The 18,868-nt window shown below is 45.0% G+C and overlaps 1 protein-coding gene across 20 annotated transcripts in view; it reads left to right on the forward strand.

Moving 5' to 3' along the window:
• Positions 1-18,868, forward strand: part of DIXDC1 (DIX domain containing 1) — a 73,601-nt gene that overhangs the window by 3,860 nt on the left and 50,873 nt on the right. For 3 of the 20 annotated variants that reach the window (XM_045038284.1, XM_045038286.1, XR_006585918.1), the window contains exons 1-2: positions 5,180-5,541; positions 9,915-9,980. The exons of 1 other annotated variant lie outside the window; for it this stretch is intronic. In XM_045038284.1, the coding sequence (XP_044894219.1) occupies positions 5,482-5,541; positions 9,915-9,980 (126 nt within the window). In that variant the 5' untranslated portion in view covers positions 5,180-5,481. Of the gene's footprint in view, positions 1-5,101; positions 5,542-9,914; positions 9,981-18,868 lie in introns of those variants that run through there. 16 more of the 20 variants (XM_045038288.1, XR_006585920.1, XM_045038282.1 and 13 more) reach the window with 13 other exon arrangements.

The following is an 18,868-nucleotide window of genomic DNA, read 5'->3' on the forward strand; positions in this document are numbered from 1 at the left end:
CTCAGATATTTATCAGTGGGCTGCAAGTTGTAAGATTTATTTAGTTAAATTTTCTTTCTTTTGTTCTCATCATGATGACTTTTGAATTATATAGACTTTTAAAAAATGCTTATTTATTTTTGAGAGAGAGAGTGTGAGTGGGGTAGGGGCAGTTAGAGAGAGGGACAGAGGATCTAACGTGGGCTCCACAGTGACAACAGTGATCCCCACGTGGGGCTCAAATACACGAACCATGACATCATGACCAGAGCCGAAGTTGGACACTCAACTGACTGAGCCACCCAGGCACCCATGACCTTTGGATTATAAAAAGAGGAATCTTGATTTATTGAGCATCTACTTCTGTGCTGGGAAATATTTTGGGTTCTAGAGATAAACCAGTAACAAAACATAACAAAATTCCCTGCTTTCATGGACCTTATATTCTGGGCAGGGAGAGACTGACAATAAGCAAATGAGCAAATAAATATAGACTATAGAGGACAGTGATGAATACTAGGAAGAAAAAGAAAAATAAACCAGGCAAAAGAAGTTTGGGAGTGCCTGGGTGAGGGAGTGTTGTCATTTTAAATAGAGTGGTCAGAGAAGGCCAGAGAGATAAAGTGATATTTGAACAGAAACCTGAAGAATGAACCATGGGTTATCTGGGGCGTGGGGGTCCCAGACTGATTAAAATCAGATCCACCCTGATTAAGAAAAACCAAAAGTAGCCACAGGAGTTTCATGAGGAAGCAGAACTTGAGGTAGGCATAATAAGGATTTGAGTAGCAGAAGCGTGGGACATTCTAGACAGGACAGTCATGAAGGCATGGGAGGCAAAAATGGGCCTTGGAAATGTGGGAGACAGTGAGGAGCCTGCCAACCTGAGCATAGGCAATTTGGGGGACAGCCGTAAGAGCAGGGCACGAGGAATTTATATCTGATGGGAAAAGGGATTATTTGAAAACATTTGAGCATTTGAGCAGCAAGATGAATGCATTGTCTAAGGAAGATTAAGGGGTGTAGACTAGCAGAAAAGCCTGGAGACAAAGAGAGCAGTTTAGGAGCCAGGACACGTTTGTAGCCTTTGCCGGTAGATGTGAGCCCTTTTGTGTACATTTATGCTGATGTCTCTGAAGATAAATGCAGTAGAAATTGTAAACATACATCACTGCCAAGAAACTCGCTAATGTATGAAAACAGAAAAAGATTAAGAAATTATTTCAGGGTCATTTAAAATATTTCCATTGACAATTTTAATTATTTGTTTATTCAGGCCGCCATTCTGCTTCTTTATAGTCATTAATGATTGCCTACAATAGATGTATTAAATTTACATAGGTATGAATTTCACACATTTTACTTCTACATAGGCAGAAGTCACAGTCAGTATTTTTACCAAATGACAGTTCTGTTTAAAGCTCAAAGTCTTACTTAGGCTAACATGTTATTATCTGTATTAATATAAGTGATGAATGAGTTTGCCAGTGTTTCCTCCACTCATTCATTCATTCATTCATCCAACTAAACACATTTACTGAGTACCTTTTTTCTTTAAAGTTTATTTATTTATTTTGAGAGAGAGAGAGAGAGAGAGAGAGAGAGAGAGAGAGAGAAACCCAAGCCAGTTCCATGCTGTCAATGCAGAGCCTGATGCAGGGCTCAATCCCACAAACCATGAGATCATGACCTGAGCTGAGATCAAGAGTCAGTTGCTTAATCCACTGAGCCATGCAGGTGCCCCGACATTTACTGAATACCTTTTGTGTGGAAAGCATCATATAAAAGTATTGCATAATGATTAAGCCAGACTTTGGTTTCACCACTTAGCAGCAATAGGATCTGGAGCAAATTACTTATCCTCTAGACCTTTCTTTCTTCATCTATAAAATGGGGTTAATAAACAATTCCTACTGTTTATGGTAATTGTGACCATCAACTGTGCTAACATATGTAAGCACTTAGTATTGGACTTGGCACATAATAAAAGTTCAATTTTGCTATTATTATTGTTGTAGATAGATATTTGTGTAGCTTTTAGTTGGTGACGTAAGTCTCTGCCATTACTGTTAAAGTCATATAGGACTGAAGAGGTCTGGTATAATTTCAGAAATCAGGCAGCATGGCAGAGATATGCAGAAAGCAGCTTGCTTGGACCCTTTGCCTCTCCTCCCAGGCAGAGAGAATGACAAGCCAGCAGTGGTGGGAGTGGTTCCAGCTACCTGGACTGGCTTGCAGTTTTCCCCACACTCCAGCACTATGAGATGCAGATCACTGGCCTAGTTATTCCTGGTTCGTTTAGCTAACCCACTTACTCTCTCAGCTCTTATGTTGATATCACAGCAGAGTGAGATGGGGAAGATGGAAGGAATAGTAATTGTGAGTGCTGCTTAGAACAAGCTCAGTTCTTCACCTGGGCTATTTGGTTAGGTAGACCATGATAAATAAGGTGAGCACATCTTCTGAGCAAAAAAACCTTGAGATTATGCTCTAACAGGAATTTTGTGCTTTTTCCAAGCATGAGAGGCAGACTATTTGTGCAAATATAATTTTTGGAACATCTCATTAGTTGTGTGGGGGAAAACACAGAATATTTTGAAATGGTACTATCTAAATTTAAATGAATTAAAATTAAATGCTATTGAAATTTTAGTTCCACATTTGCAATAGCCACGGTTTTTTTTAATGTTTGGTTGAGAGAGAGAGAGAGAGAGAGAGAGAGAGAGAGAGAGGGAGAGTACTAGCAGAGGAGGGTCAGAGAGACAGGGGGACAGAGGATCCAGAGCTGGTTCTGTGCTGACGGCATCCAGCCCTGATGTGGGGCTTGAAATCACGAACCGTGAGATCATGACCTGAGCCCGAGTCAGATGCTCAACCGACTAGACCACCCAGGCGCCCCACAACAGACACATTTTAAGTGCTCAATAAACACATGTAGCCAGTGTCCACTGGCCACTGGATTGGATGTCACAGATATAGAACATTCCCACCATCACATTGCACGTGACTACTGTAGAGTATGTGGTTGACATAATTACAGACTTCTAGGGAAGAGTGTAACTGTGGACCGAGTGCCCTGTAATAAATCTTGTATCTATTCACCACAGTTCCCTCTAATTCCTCCAGTGTACTGGGGGGTGCAGGGCAAATAGCACAGGGCTGAGCATCAGAGGCATTTGGGTTCAGATCTTAGCGCCCATGCTGATTTGCTAAGTGACTGTAAATAACTCCCCTAGGCTTCATTCCTTCATGAGAGTCAAATGAAACTTCATCTTTTTAGCTTTAAAATCCAGGGATCTAATGAGTCTTTTCCCAGGAATATTGAGCTCACAGGTCCTACTTTGAAAAAGGACTTGTTCTTTGAGAAACAGGGACCTTTTGGTATATAACTATCCACAGGGCCTCCCTCTGAAGTCTCAACATATTCGACTGTGTAAAAGCATGATGGGCTGTCAGAATCTATTTAGGGATCTACTGACTGAGTGTTTTGGTTTTGCATCACTATGCACATAGATGTGTTGCCTACAATTTTACGTTGTTGGAAGTTTCATGCTTCTCTTTTAAAGGGGCCTTGTTGCAGTAATATGGGTTAGTCACTCACCTGATGATATTACACCGTGAGCTGTGGTCATGGCAAGGGGAATTTTTGGTGGTTAAATTCCCCAGCTAGTTATGAAGGACGGTGGTCTTCTGACTTTTGGGCTGATCAGGTGCAGTTTGATTTGGAGTCATGGCTTTTCCCCAGCCTTTGCAGAACTGAACACACAGCATTCATTCAATCAGCAGCACCCACTTAACACCTCTGCTGGCCTTCTGCTTCCTGCTTGCTGCCATCCTAGAAGAAGTGTGTCTTTCTCAGAAGTATCTTTGTGTTTAGTAGCTTCAGACATTCAGGCAAAATGATTCAGGATGTTTGGGGTACAGATTTTCTTTTTCTCTAGTGACCTGAGGAGGAGGAAGTCTTAGGTTGAAAAGAGCCATTACTGACTTTTCTTGCTAAGGTACCAATGGGAATTTGGGGAAGGAATGTGGGCCTTCTGCAAAAGCATGAGGGTAGAGCCTAGCTCCTCAAACTGTGTTTGTCGCTGACCAGCTGTGTCCCGGGGCAAGGCCCTGACCTTTTCTGAGCCTTAACATTCTGTAAATCCTTCCCCTCCATCTGGGATCACGAGGTGTAACATAATATGGGGTGTTCTTTCAGCTTCCTGTTTTCCTATAGAAACAAGAATGTGCGCTGAAGAGTACAAAATGACTGGTATTCCTAAAAATAAATAATCAAGGCTGTGACTTGAATAACTAGCAACAGAGGGGAATAGCTCTCTGTTTCATTTGAGCAAGTTTTTACCTAACTCTTTCAAAAGCTCCAGGACATTTTTGTAGTGTTTATTTTAATTAAAATCCATTTAATTCATTTAAAGCTCACTAAAGATATGGGCTTTACCTTTTAGCGGCTATTTTTAAAAGAAAAAAAGAGAGGCTTTTTGGAGCATAGCCTTAGTGATACTTGGTTTTCCGTCGATGTTTCTGTTGTGATCCTGTGTGATTTGTTAAGTACTACTTCTATTAAATGTTTGCTGATACCATCAGTAACTAAAGTTCTCTCTATCCTCTTTTTTCCCCTCTCCTTCTGGCTGGTTTATCTCACTTTTTTTTTTCTGTCCCTTCTGCTTCCCCTTCTATAGCCTAACCTCACTGCCCAGGCCCCTTGTGGAAAAAGGTTGCTGTTTTTAGCTAGTCTGGGGGAAAAAAATCCTGATTCACTCCCCTCCCCACCCATCTTGTGGTGGGGCACTTGGCCTTAAATCAGCAGAAAGAGTGTGTGTGTGTGTGTGTGTGTGTGTGTGTGTGTGTCTGTGTGTGTCCGCGCGCTCACTCCAGCACGCCTGCCTGCAGACCTGGTGGTATGCTAGTGTGTGATTGCAAGCACATGCACACGCCGGCACGCCTGCTGGTGTGTCAACGAGTGTATGTGTGTGCGCTCACGTGTGTGTATGCTCGCAGGGCGCGCACACACCGGCACGCCCGCCTGGAGGCCTGGTGTGTGTCTGCAGCGTAGGCACACACGCCCGCCCCCAGCCTGTTGTGTGTGTATTGTACGTAGTGTGTGTGTGTGTGTGTGTGTGTGTGTGTGTGTGTGTGTGCGCGCGCGCGCGCGCGTGCGCCTGCCCGCCCGCGCGCGCCTCTCCGCGCGCGCGCCCGCGGTGCTCCCCCTTACGCACGCGGGGCGGGGGGCTGCCAGCCAGCGCCCCTCTACCCTTTGCGCGCCCAGCTGTTTCTATAGGAACCGCGACAGCGCCCGGGCCCCTCCGGCAGAGGCCCCGGTGCGAGCATGCCCAGTGGAAGCCGCTAGTTTGGCTCCGGTCTAGGTTTCCAGTAAGTGGCCTGCGGGACTCCGGAGAGGTCCCCGTGAGCTGAGCGGAGAGTCTTTGTGTGCAGAGGGAGGAGGCGGTGGCGGCAGCCGCCTGGCCTGGAGACCCCGCCCGGGAGCCCCCGCCAGGAACAATGCTAGCCTGCTTGACCCGGGGGAACTTACTGGACGTCCTACAGGAGGGCTTCAATGAGGTAACTGTCTGCTCCTCCCACTCCCAGCTTCCCTCCCCCAGCGCCTCCCGCCTAATCTCTAGAAGGGGTTCTCCGTCCCCCCTCCGTCCTCAAGGGGATCCCAGATCAGTTCCCCTGCAGAGCCCTAAGGAGCTAAAGTAGTGGGTATGGTGCAGACGAGATGGCTAACGGAGAAATCAGAAGGGCCCCCTACCTACAGCTACGCTGGGCGATGCCTTTCCCTGGCGGCTCACCTGAGCCCAGCAGACAGGACCACAAACTTAGAGGTCATCTCCTTTTAAGCGAGGTGGTCTCCACCCTTCCCTGGCATTCTCCCCAAGAAAGCCCCCCTTCAGAGGGAAGCCCCTGAATGTATGGCAGAAGTACTCATTCTTCAGGAGCTTACTGGGTGGGCCAAGTTAGGGGTGGGGTGGAATTGCATTGGTAGAAAGTTTGAGAGAGGGCAGGGTGGTCCACATGAAGTGCCGCCTTCCTGTTTATATCTCTTTCCAATTCCCAGGCTGTAGGTTTCTCCACAATCGAGGGCATGGTTGGCAGAGAGGACCTAAGAGCAAAGAGGTTGCTTGAGTTTCTGGGCCCAGTTCCGGGAAGTGGGAATTCATTCCGTACTGTGTAAGAAGAGTGGGGAACTGGACCGCCAATCTGACAGGCAGTATGTGCTAGGACTCCGGGGGGGGGGGGGGGGGGGGGCGGTGCTTTTTCTTTTCACTGTTTTATATCAGAATTCTGTTGTTGTTTCTTCCATGCCCTTTGTGACCCAGGGAATTCTGGATTAGGATCCTACCCCATTGTGATTTGCTCCATGTGTCTTCCATTGCTTCTGAGCCCCACCCCTGTGGGTCGCCTTATTCCAGCATCCAGGGAGACCTTTACAAGGAAACCTAGGCTGTTAGTTGTGTCTTTCATCCTTTCTTCCTACCTCTCCCTCACTTCCCTCTATGTCTCTCTTAAATATAAGACTTTTTAAAGATCAGTTTAACACGTGAATACATTGTCTTTTTAAATATGAACATTACAGGCAAGACTGAGTGCCTTTGGCCACCCCTCCAATCCTGGCCTTTTCCCCAGAGGCTACCCTTCTCATGAATTTGCGCATGAGATTGCCTTTCTCCCTCTGCACTGTAGGCTCTTTCCTCAATTCCTGTTTCTAATTAAGAAGCTCTGCAGCTCACCTGTCTCAGAATCTTACCAGCCCTGGCCCCTGTGCCCCAGCCTTGTTCCTGACACAGAGGAAAACTGTAGAAATACTGTCCTCACCTCATCAAGGGAGTCGGAATTTTCCTCTGGCTGAGGGATGTCACAACCTTCCCCGAAGGGCGGGGCTTGCATCCTGCCTGCACTGCAGGGCTCCTCATTGTGCACCAGCCCTCCCTGAACGGATTATTAAGAAAGATTATTAAGAAAGCTACACTCAGAGATGAAACACACACAAGCCAGGAAGCCACCTCTTTGAATGCTACCGGTATTCTGGGTTCCTCTTCTCTCACTCTTGGCCTCTGAGCGTCTCCTGGTCTCAGGCTTCCTATCATTTGACTTATCCACTAATTGTGGCACAAGCTCATTAGGTCCTTCCATGGCCTCCCCCGCTTTTTTTTTTTTAACTCCGCCCCCGCAGCCCCACCCCCAGTATCAGGTCCCACTGTCTTATTAGGAGGAGGAAAGCAGCATAGTCAGCCCTAGCCTTTGCCTTCTCATCCTTTTTACCCCTGAACCTTCCAGCTGAAAAGCCGGGTAAACTGAAGAGGCAAAAGGCTTGGCTGCATTTTCCTGCTTTAGTGTGCTTCCATAAATATCCTCTGACCTCCCATTCTTGTAAAACGTAAGGAAAAAGGACAGCGGGAGAGTTTTCTGCTTGTGGTGGTAACACAGTCCCTTGGCCAAAACAACACACACAAATTTATGATTAACTCATCTAGAATAACGCAGCAATGCCTCTTGTCCCTCTCTGATATTTGATTTTTCTGCCCATCCTGTCAGTTTCCCTCCACTCCTTTCACAGACTTAGGTACAATCCATCCCTTCTATTTGTAGATTCTTCTGTTTGTAGAATTCTGATAGCCAATAAATACTTATGGTTTCTCTCAGAAATTGACATCATCTAAATAATACTAACTGTGATTTGTTAAATCCCAGTGGCTCCTTAGAGTGTAAATAATTCTTTCACATACATAATAAGTTATATTAATAATTCTTTTCGGGGCTCCTGAGTGGCTCAGTCGGTTAAGCGCGGGACTTGGTCTCAGGTCATGATCTCCCAGTTTGTGGGTTCGAGCCCCGCATAGGGCTCTGTGCTGACAGCTCAGAGCCTGGAGCCTGCTGTGTCTCCCTCTCTCTCTCCTCTTCTCCCACTCATGCTCTGTCTCTCTCTTTCAAAAATAAATGTTAAAAATAATTCTTTTCACATAGAGAATCACATTTAGTGGTACAGAATAATGCTACAATTGGTTATTTCAGAGTTGATGGAGGCCTGATTGATCTATTGCAGCTTCTAGGGTTGCTTAATAGATCCAGTAATATTCTATCTCTTTTGTTAGAGTCATGTGATAAGGATGTAAATAAGGACTTAAAAGCTGGTGTCAGAATACACTTTGATTCCTCTGGGAAACTCTTCCTACTGAGGCTAAGAATACCACACATGTGTCCAATCATCTCCGGGGAATGATCCAAGCATATCTGAAGCCATTCTTCATCACCCAGATGCTCTATAGATCTGTGTGGTTAGGGCTGTGACCTCATTCTGTGTGGCAGAGAAAACTGCCACAGGAAATGAAGCTTTGGCCTTAATTGGTTAATTATAAGGGAATCCTGCTGCAGAGAAAAACCCTGCCTTCTGAATCAAGGCTTCCCTCCACGCATTGTTGGCCTCTGTTCTCAGTCCATTTGCCACCATGCCTGACCACTTTCTTCCACATTCCCTGGACAAATCCCTGGCTTCAACACACCTGACAAATTACCCACAGACTTGATCTATGTCAGTGCTGTGAATGCAGTTCCTTTCATTGACACGGTTAATCTGCATTGTGAATTATCCACAAATTTTGGCTGCTGCCATATTCTGTAGCCTACCCTGGCTGTCATCCCCTGTCTCCTGTGTTCTGGGCCCGGCCAGGCTTTCCATGGTTCACATTTTTCCCATTCTGCATGTGCCTTAAAGCTGTTTTTTCCCTCTGCTACTTGGTGTTGATGTCGTCATACGAGCGCTGTCTTTGGCTGATGTGCCAGCATTCGTTTCTGCAAGTGTTTTTCGGGCGGCTGAACTTACTTCTAAAAAGACTTCAGTGATTGTGTTGGAAGATTTTGATAGACCTGAGGCTCTAATATGGTTTGGCTAATAAACATTCACTCATTTAGTTGTCTGGTTCATTTACCGGGCAAAGGGATGGATGAAATAATTGAAGCAGGAACACCTGGTTCTTGCTTCCAAGGAAGTTACAGGGAGTAATTTGTAGGTGTACTGAAAAAAACCGTAATGGGATGCTTAATGTGGTAAGCATCCTAAAAGGGGCAGTGTTCATGGGAGATCATAGGGCTAGCTTCTACTTAATGTTATCCTGAAAAGCACCAACTATTTACCAACCTACCTGCTCGCTGAGACCAGACTTTTTTCCCTGCATGGTAAAAACATGCATGGAAGCACTCACTCAACAGACATTCACTGAATTGCTGTGTTTACCAGACACCTTGCCAGGCTCTGGAAATAGAAGTCAAATAACATCGAGTCTGTTCCTTAGTGGAGCTCATAGGTCAGTGAAAATAAAGTAAATATTCAGAGTATCAAACCCGGGGAAACTGTGGTGTTGTAGAAATCTTATTTGTCAGGCAGAGCGAACCTGAGCCTGGCTGTTGTGTAAATGGCCTGAGGGGCTGAAAGTTATGGGGAATGATTTATTAAAGGGTTGGTCAGCTGGAAGTGACTTGTCTGAGCCTTCATTTTTAAAACGTGTGACCTGGAAGACTTTCCTTACTAGTTTCCCTCCAGGTAGAATAGTAGACATTTGTATTCCCACATAGAAATTCATCCACATGGTGGTCCCTGAGAAATTCAAGAAGAGCCTTTGTCTGGTGTCGTCCCCTAAGGGGGACGTAGAAAGCGTGGAACGCTGCAGCAAACCTCACCCCTCTGCCCCACGCTTCCATGAAGTAGGGTTTGCAACATGGGGCCAACCAGAGGCTTCCAGACATTTCCACAATGAATTCCTCTGTGCTTTGATGTAGAAATTAAAAGGCCTGTTAAGTCTTCAGTGTAACAAAGCACTGCGCTCCCCAACCACCACCACCTCTTCCTCCTCCTCCTCCTCCTCCTCCCCCTCCTTCTTCTAATCTTGACTGATTTCTCCTCTCCTCACCCAGGCTCATTGGCTTTGTTCCCACAGGAGTCAATGCCAGCTAAACAGATGCTCCCAGGCAGCAAGCTATCAGGCAGCTTTCTGTTCCTCATGGTGAGTGAAGGGCTGGCCAGGCGTGTGGAGCAGTGATAGGGTGCTGTTTGCCAAGTACCACTCCCCTAGGCACTTCAGAGAGACTGGGGAGCACCGCAAATGCTTCACTGGCCATTACTGGCCTTGTGTAGGCTGCAGGGACCAGAGTCTCAAAATGACACTTTACTGAATATATTTCCTTGTATGTTAACCCCCAACCAGGCCCCATTTAAGTGGTAATGAACATGACCTTCAATGGTCAGGGATGGTAAGGGAATAGGGAACCAATCCCAAAGGCTCTAAGAGTCGCTCCATGACCTGTTTCTAGGATAGGCGACACTTGTAGACTTATATAGTGATGTCCCATTCATTCATTCATTCACATTCATTTATTGAGCACTTACTTTATAACTTGTACTGAAGGAACAAAGTGTTTGTGGAACTTGCAACTAGTGGAAATTTTAAAATAAGGTTAGGAGGGGCACCTGGGTGGCTCAGTCTTTTGAGTGTCTGACTTTAGCTCAGGTTGTGATCTCGTGGTCTGTGGGATAAAGCCCTGAATCAGGCTCTCTGCTGTCAGTGCAGAGCCAGCTTTGGATCCTCTGTCTACTTTTCTCTCTGCCCCTTCTTCGTTTGAGTATGTGTGCTCTCTTTCTCTCTCCCTCTTAAAAATAAATAACATTTTTTTTAATTTTTTTTTTCAACGTTTATTTATTTTTGGGACAGAGAGAGACAGAGCATGAACGGGGGAGGGGCAGAGAGAGAGGGAGACACAGAATCAGAAACAGGCTCCAGGCTCTGAGCCATCAGCCCAGAGCCCGACGCGGGGCTCGAACTCACGGACCGCGAGATCGTGACCTGGCTGAAGTCGGGCGCTTACCGACTGTGCCACCCAGGCACCCCAATAAACATTTTTTTAAAAAGATAAGGTTAGGAGATGAAATCTTTCAGAAAATCTTTGGTTTTTGGGGCGCCTGGGTGGCTCAGTTGGTTGAGCGTCCAGGTTCAGCTCAGGTCATGATCTCGTGGCTCATGAGTTCAGGCCCTGCATCGGGCTCTGTGTTGACAGCTCAGAGCCTGGAGCCTGCTTCAGATTCTGTGTCTCCCTGTCTCTCTGCCCCTCCCCAACTCACGCTGTGTCTCTCTCTGCCTCTCAAAAATAAAACTAATAAAAAAATTTTTTTTTTTAAAAAGAAAATCTTCGGTTTTTCACCTTGTGGAATATTATCCTTTGACCACCAGGCTGAACTCTAATATGAAGAGCGCTGCCTATATGGGAAGAAGAAATTTAATGGTATTTTTACTTGTGATCTTTATTTTTACCTAATTAGCCACCAGGTTCAATGAATAAGTAGCCTTTCCTGGCTCAGTAAAGGCCTGAAAGAGTTAACAGAAAAGATACACCATATTATGTTCTCTTCCTGGCAGAATTCAGGCCAAGAAGAACTCAAGGTTTCCAAACCTGCCTTCCCCCCAGTTTCTCAGCAGGGTCTCCCCACCCCCTCATCTTCTGTAGTTGGAGGGTCTCAGTTCCACACAGGAATCTGGTTTCACTGTGAAGCTGATTTCCTTCCTGAGCCAGTCAGATCTCCTCCTGAACTCTAGCCCACCACCAAAGCCCTGCTGCTTTTTTTTTGTTTGCCTTTCTTGCTTCCCAGCAGGGAGCCACAGAGCTCACTTTTGGATGCTTCTACACGAGGAACAGTAAATCACAGACTTTCCTGGTAAAGCCCAGTCAGTGCCTTTTGCAACTCTAACCAAACAAGTCCCCTGCAGGAAGTCTCTTCGACCTTGAGGCTTAGAGGAGACAGAGAGGAGAGGCTGGGTTTGCAAACTTGTTTGGAAGGAGGGGCAGGTCCCAAAGAAAAACAGGAAAGAAAGTTACAGTTGGCACAGGAGTGGTCTCAAGGTCAAGATTCCTATATGAGTGAAGATGGTGAACAGAACTGTCTCTACTTGGAAGAGTTTTAACTTATATTGTAGGGCTATTTGGAGTGTCTTCGAGGGAGCTGATGGAGATTATGGGGTTGCTAAGGGCCGCCCACACCAGCCACTCTTTGGTGCTACCGCTGCTGACACAGCTTTACAGCCGTTCGGTCTCACCAAGCCAAAATCCTGCTCAGACAGCTGAGGAGTGTTGCTGCATCTACTTTTCTTCCCCCTGATGCCCGACTCAAAGGACTGACACAAAAAGCCTGTCTTTCTAGACTTCTGGATTACACAGGTATCTTTCCAGCTTCCTCAGAACAAGTTAGAGATGTTAAATCTGGACCAAGATTAGTTCTGTCACTGACATGGTGTATTTGATTGTCTTGCTTTTTTTATTAGTTTGATTGCAAGTGCCAAGAACCCAACTTGAGCTAGCAGAAATAGAAAGTGGAATTTACTGACTCATGGAATCCAAGGAAAGGCTGAAAAATTAAACCATGGAAAGGCAAGAATGGAGCAGAGTCCCAATGAAAATCAAGAACTCAAACACTGGAGGCTCCCTCCCTCTGTTTTTTGCCACTTCTCTCTGGTTCTTTCTGTGGGTGGCTTTATTCCCTTTCACTCTATATGGCTTTTCTCTCTCAGGTGGGGATCACGGTCTATGGCAACATCTAAGTTTTATATCTTACAACTTTGTCAAAGAAAGATGGGTGGGGAGAAGGAGACTGATTCTATTCCTGGAGGCCAGATAAAAAATTCCAGAGGTTGGTTGGACTTGAACAGTCAACTCAACTGGACCAATCAGCTGTGGCCATTGGAGGAGGTGATGTCATACCAGCCCAGACCTAGGGCCCATCACTGTGTATGCGGAGGCTGTGTGTTTCTACAGAAGGGGAATCATTGTGACCTGGGCAGCTACCCCGAGAGCCGTTAGCTCCACCACCGTGTGGGCCTGATTTGAATCTGTTGTCCTGTTGTGATTCTCCACCTGTTGTTTTTCGAAATAGACCAAGAACTAGGGGCACGATCAAGATGTATATCTTCATATTCCAGATATTTCCATTTTGCTGAACCTATTGGCATCTTGTCTTCACGGAATAATTGACTAATAAAATGATAGTGCTAGAAGTAAATGAAATCCAGTGGGTTTTTTTTCCCCACCTGTTGCAAGAACCCCTTAAGAAATTATCTCATGTGGCTAGGGTAGGGAGTTGGAGGTGGAGAAAAAGAGGGTTGGATGAGCTAGGCTCTGGATCCCTCACCCTGGCCCTAATCAGGGAATCTCTCCTTCTCCCTATTTTACATATCTGGCTTTCACATGGGTTATAATTTGAGAAACGATTATGGGACCAAAAAAAGAAGGAAGAGGAGGAGGAGGAGAATAAAACTACTAGTCCAACCCCCAGAGAGTAACAGAGGAGAAGAAGGAGGAAGACAAGGACAAGGATGAGAAGAAAGAGAAAAATAAAACTACCAGTCCAATCCCCAGAGAGTAACAGCCTCTTGCAAAAGCATATGGTATTTCATCTGCTGCAGACGAACTCTAGTAAATTTTAAAGCCAAGCAGCATTGCTACTCAGGGCCTAGGCTTGCAACACAGGCTTCTTTTAAGATAAACATCTTTGTGGGGGAAGTGGGTGGTGTGGCTGGTTCTCCTGGTGTCTACTTTGTCCTTCAAATCCTTTTTTCAGAGCCAGCAGTAGGCATTTATAGCAAGAACAGGGTCTGGCCTTCCCCTTGGGTGTGAGGTACAGATGCCTTCAGATCAAAGAGGAGGTTTGGCTTAGTGCTCAGCTTCCCCGATCCGACTTGCTGGCTAAGCAGAGACCTAAAGCGGGGGCACCCTAACCTGTGGATGAGAGTGGCCCCACTCAGTTGTGATTCTGCGGTCACTTTGTTAGATGCCATTGAGGAGGTCTCTGTCAACATGCAGACGTAATAGTGACATGACATTTTTCAACCAAAAAGATTTTATCAAGGATTCAATCAGTGATGATCAGTGATATTAATGCTTTCATTTTATTAATGATTTCATGCTTCTGAGTTTTTAAAATGATTTGAATCTGGGCAGAATAGGAACTGTGCCCAGCATTTGGATCCCTACCGTTCTCCTGGACTGCCTTCAGGCCCCGAGATGAAGATAGTCTAGCCTCCCCTCCCCACTGCAGTGATTGTCCCTCTGTGCTACCACAGCAAAGCCACATCCTGGGACATATTCCACAGGAGGGTCCAACCCTTGACATCTTGAACTCTGAGACTGCGCTCTCCGCTCACAACCCCAATCTCCACACTCCTTCCTTCCCATCAAACCCGTTTTCAATCTCATCAGCCTTCTCTGTCCTGTCAGGTTCTCAGCGCTCCTTTGACTTCCTGTCCCCGGTGCAGATGCCACCAGCAGTCACTTGAAAGACACTCTCACCACCTCCCGCACTCCCTTTGCTTTGGTTGATTGCTGCCTGTTCTGGATGAGCCCATCCCTGGTTCCCTCCGGCAGGCCTGCCGAGCAATGTTAGAGGGGATCGTGCAGCCTCGCTGATAGGTTCAGTTACAGAATCCTGGTCTGCAGCCCTGGCTGAGTCTTTGGTGTTGCCGGGACATCTTTAGCAGTCACTGTTCTTCCCAGCTTCCCACAGCATCCCTTCCCGAAGCCTCCTTCATTCTGCTCCTCCCTCTCACTCTCCACAGCTAGTGGACCTACTGCATCGTAGACCTGCCTAGAATCTTTGTCCCACATTTTTTCCTTGAGTTCTTCTTTCCAGTTTATCTCTTAACTCAGGCTAAGGACCCCATGGGCCTAAACCAAGAAACTACCCCTGAAGCAATACTGCCCAGACCAGTTTGAGCTTAACCCGACACCCCTGAGCAGATGGACAGTGGGTTGACCCATGGGATGCCCGAAAGTTCCTTCATCTCATTATCATACCAAAATATCTGCCCAAGGAGGAGCACAAGCCTCATTTACATAACATGCAATGCCCGTGTAGGCAAGTTACCTGAGGCTGCATGTGTGACCTTATGCCCACATCTACACACCATGACAAAGGCTCCCCCTTCTAAATATTCATCCTAACCCTGAAGAAAAGGAACCCGTCCGCCCTTCCTCAGGGAGTTTCAGCTTTGCAAGTTATTCCCTAGATCTCCTTAATTTGCTGCAAATAAAGTTTCTTTTGTGCAACAGCTCCACCTGCCGTGGTTTCTATATGTGACTCACCCATGAGCAAACTCACGTTAGTTACTTAGTCCAATTACACCTCTTTCCCATCTCATAACTTCCCCACATAGGTGCCTGTTCCCGCCTCCTCACAGAGGAGGATGTAGTCCTCTCCTCTGAAACCTTGCCACATCACTCACCCTCCCCTTGAGTCTGTTTCCCCTTCACCAAGCCCTCATCTCTGCCTGCAGTGTCTTCCCATCCCGAAACACCCTTGTTCCCTCACCCGCCTTGCGCTCCAGCTCACACCCTCTTTCCTCCCCTCAATGCTCCTGCTTTCCTACTTCCTGGTGTCTTCTAGGTTCACTGGGTTCACTGCCGTCTGACTTCTCACCTACCACTCTGCAGTATCTGTGCTCAAAAAGGTCACCAGAGCCTGTTAATTATTTATTCACCGAAATGGGCTTTCCAGTCCTTAGCCTGACTTCTTGACAGCATTTGACCTTCCTGACCATCCGTCTTAAAATTCTCTCATTCCTGGATTCCTACATAACACTTTCTCCTGATATTTTTTTCTATTCATTGGATCACTTATTCTAAAATTATTTTTATTTATTTATTTATTTATTTATTTATTTATTTATTTATTTACTTAAAGTAAGCTCTACCCCGAACATGGGGCTTGAACTCACGACCCTGAGATCAAGAGTCTCATGCTCTACTGACTGAGCCAGCCAGGCACTCCAATAATTTCATTTTTGCTCATGTCATTATATTCTTTGGAGTAAGGTGGAGTGGGTTCAAATCCCTTTTTTCATCATTCACCAGTGTTATGGCCTTGAGCAAAGTCTCCTATATAAGAAACGGGGCTAATAACAGAGGCTTTAGCCATCGGGTATGGGGATTAAAGGAGATAGTACGTAAAAAGTGCCTCATTCAATGACTGACAAGAATTGGCAGTCAGTACACTTTCATTTTCTTCTTTCCCTTTGGTGCTCCTTCCACTCCCTTTCTTGCCAAAAAACTTTTTATAGCTCACTTTAATTTTTGGGGTGTTGTAAGATCCCAGGATTTGGAGTCAGCATTGAATTCAAATCCCTTTTCTTCCACTTAGCAGCCCTTTGACCCTGGGCATGTTGTTGCTCTAAACTTTGGTTTCCACATCTGTAAAATGAGGATGATTGTGTGTGTATGCATGGGGGGGGATGGTTAATAAATCAATATTAAATATATATATTGTTTATGTATACATAAATTAAAATATTTTTATATATTTATCTTTGTAAGTAAATAAAGTGGTAAAGTGCTTAGCACAGTCCTGGTAGGTAGCAAGCACTCAATAGGTCATAGTTACGGTCTTACTTGCACCTAGTCTACACCTGTCACACACAGCTGCCCTCAAACATGCATCTCCCACCCCTCCCCCATCTCTTGTGCTCTAGTACCTGTGTTTTGCCAACTTGCTGTGGAACATCTTTGCTCTAATGCTTCAAATAGCTCAGACTGTTGTCAAAACTGAACTATTTGCTCTTCAAATATTTTCCATCTCAGTTAAAGCATCCCCATCCCTCAGGTATGACTTTTTGGACCTTCTCTTTTTGTCGCTGCTTTTGTCCTGTCAGTCACCTGACTTGTTTCTGGAATTTGTCCTTTTCTAATTATACTACTTCAGTTCAGGCTCTCATCTTCTCTCACTTGAATTATTGCCTGGTCTTCTCACTGGTTTCTCCAAATCTGGGTGCTTCTTATTCTACCCCATGTTCTCCTCTGTGTCCGGAGTAGACCTTTCTAAGTTGCAGGTCTCACTGTTTCAGTCTCCGGTTTCAAAACTCCACATGTTCCTGTTGAAGGTCTTTGAGCTGAAAGTCTGAGCACAGATAGGTCTTGTGCTGACCTGTTTCTCCATCATCGTTGCCTGCCTCTGATGGCTCTGCCCACACGCTAATTTGTTAACTGGCTATTCCTCCAGAACACCATATGCCTTCACTGTGCTTTTTTTTTTTTTAACCACCCCTCTGTAGGATGCCCTTCTCCCCTTCTGTAACTGGCAAACATCCTTAGGGAACCACACAAATGTCTCCTTTCCTCTAGACCCTACCCTCATCCCCACATCCTTCCATCCTGTTGCTCCTTCTGTGCACAGATAGCATTTGTTAGTATTTCTCCATCGCCACTGTAATTACTTTGTATCATAGCCTGTAAGCTGGGCTTGGCACAATTCCTAGCAATGTTGGTTGATTTGAATGAATGAAGGAATGAATGCTTGAAATGATACCATCTAGAAGGATCTTGTGAGATGGAATTTCATGAGTGAAATTTATTATAGGTAAATATGGATCAAGAAGACCAATTTTACAAGAACAAAGATGGAAGAGATTGGTTTAACAGTAGAAGGTGTTAAAAATTACGTAGGGGTTTTGGTTGGCAGTACTGTATGAGTCAACAATGTGAGGTGGTAACAGAAAAAGAAAAGAGGAGGAGGAAGAGGAAGAGGAGAGATGAAGGAGGAGGAGGAGGATAGAATGTGAGGACAGAATGAGGAAGCTGAGTGTCTGGTTTTACACCCAGAGCATTGTGTTTGGTTCTAGGTATCATGGTTTTAGAGGAACTTAATAGCAACAATTCTTGAAACCATTTTATTTTTAAGACTTCTTGAAAAAATCACCAAACTAGACAAACTACTAGTTAACACAATGAAGAAGAAAAGGGGAGAAAGCACAAGTACACAAAGTAAGAAATGACAAGGGAGAAGTAACCATTGAAACAAAAAATCGCAAGCGTCTTTGCAAGTCTGTGTAAAAAACATTTTAAAACTTTGATGAAATGGATAATTTCCTAGGGAAATGATGATGACCCAAATTGAAAGAGACAGAAAATTTAAACAGACTAATTTCTATGGAAGAAATAGAGAGTCTTATTAAGGAACTGTTCCTCAAAAAAAGTACCAGCTCCAGGTTATTTCGTAGAGGAATTCTACCAAACTGCCACGCATCATCAGATAGTCCCAATGCTCTGTATATCATATTCTATATCTATCTATATCGATATTGATATAGATATTGTACTAACATAGCACTGTTAAATAAAATCCAATACCACATTAAAAATATAATTCATGGGGCACCTGGGTGCCTCAGTCGGTTAAGCGCCCAACTTCATCTCAGGTCACGATCTCACAGTTCATGGGTTCGAGCCCCCCGGTTGGGCTCTATGCTGACAGGTTAGAGCCTGGAGCCTGCTTCAGACTCTGTGTCTCCTCTCTCTGCCCCTCACCTGCTTGTGCTCACTCTCTCTCTCTCTCTCTCTCAAAAATAAATAAACATTAAAAAAATTTTTTTAAATATACAATTCACTATCATCACCTGGGTTTAATTCCAAGAATGCAAGATAGGTTCTTTATTAGGAAATCCATTAGTATCATATACCATATTAATAGATCTCAAGAAAAATAATTATAGGATTATTACAATGAAGGTTGACAAAACTTTTATCAAAATTCAACATCCATTCTTCATAAAATGGTCATGAAAATAAGACTTGATTGATATAGTTAACATGATAAAATACATATACCTTAGTTCTAAAACCTGTATCTTCCTAAATTGGGAAACACTGCAAATATTTTTTCTAGGGCTGGAAACATGGGTAGGATACCCATTCTCCACTCCATTCCATTTTTTTTTAATGTTTACTTATTTTTGAGAGTGAGAGTGAGCGAGCAGAGAGGGGCTGAGAGAGAGGGGGACAGAGGACCTGAAGCAGTCTCTGTGTGGGCCTTGAGCTCATAACCATGAGATCATGAGCCGAAGTCAGCCGCTGAACCAACTGA

This window comes from Felis catus, chromosome D1 (assembly GCF_018350175.1).
Source record: "Felis catus isolate Fca126 chromosome D1, F.catus_Fca126_mat1.0, whole genome shotgun sequence".
Lineage (NCBI taxonomy): Eukaryota > Metazoa > Chordata > Mammalia > Carnivora > Felidae > Felis > Felis catus.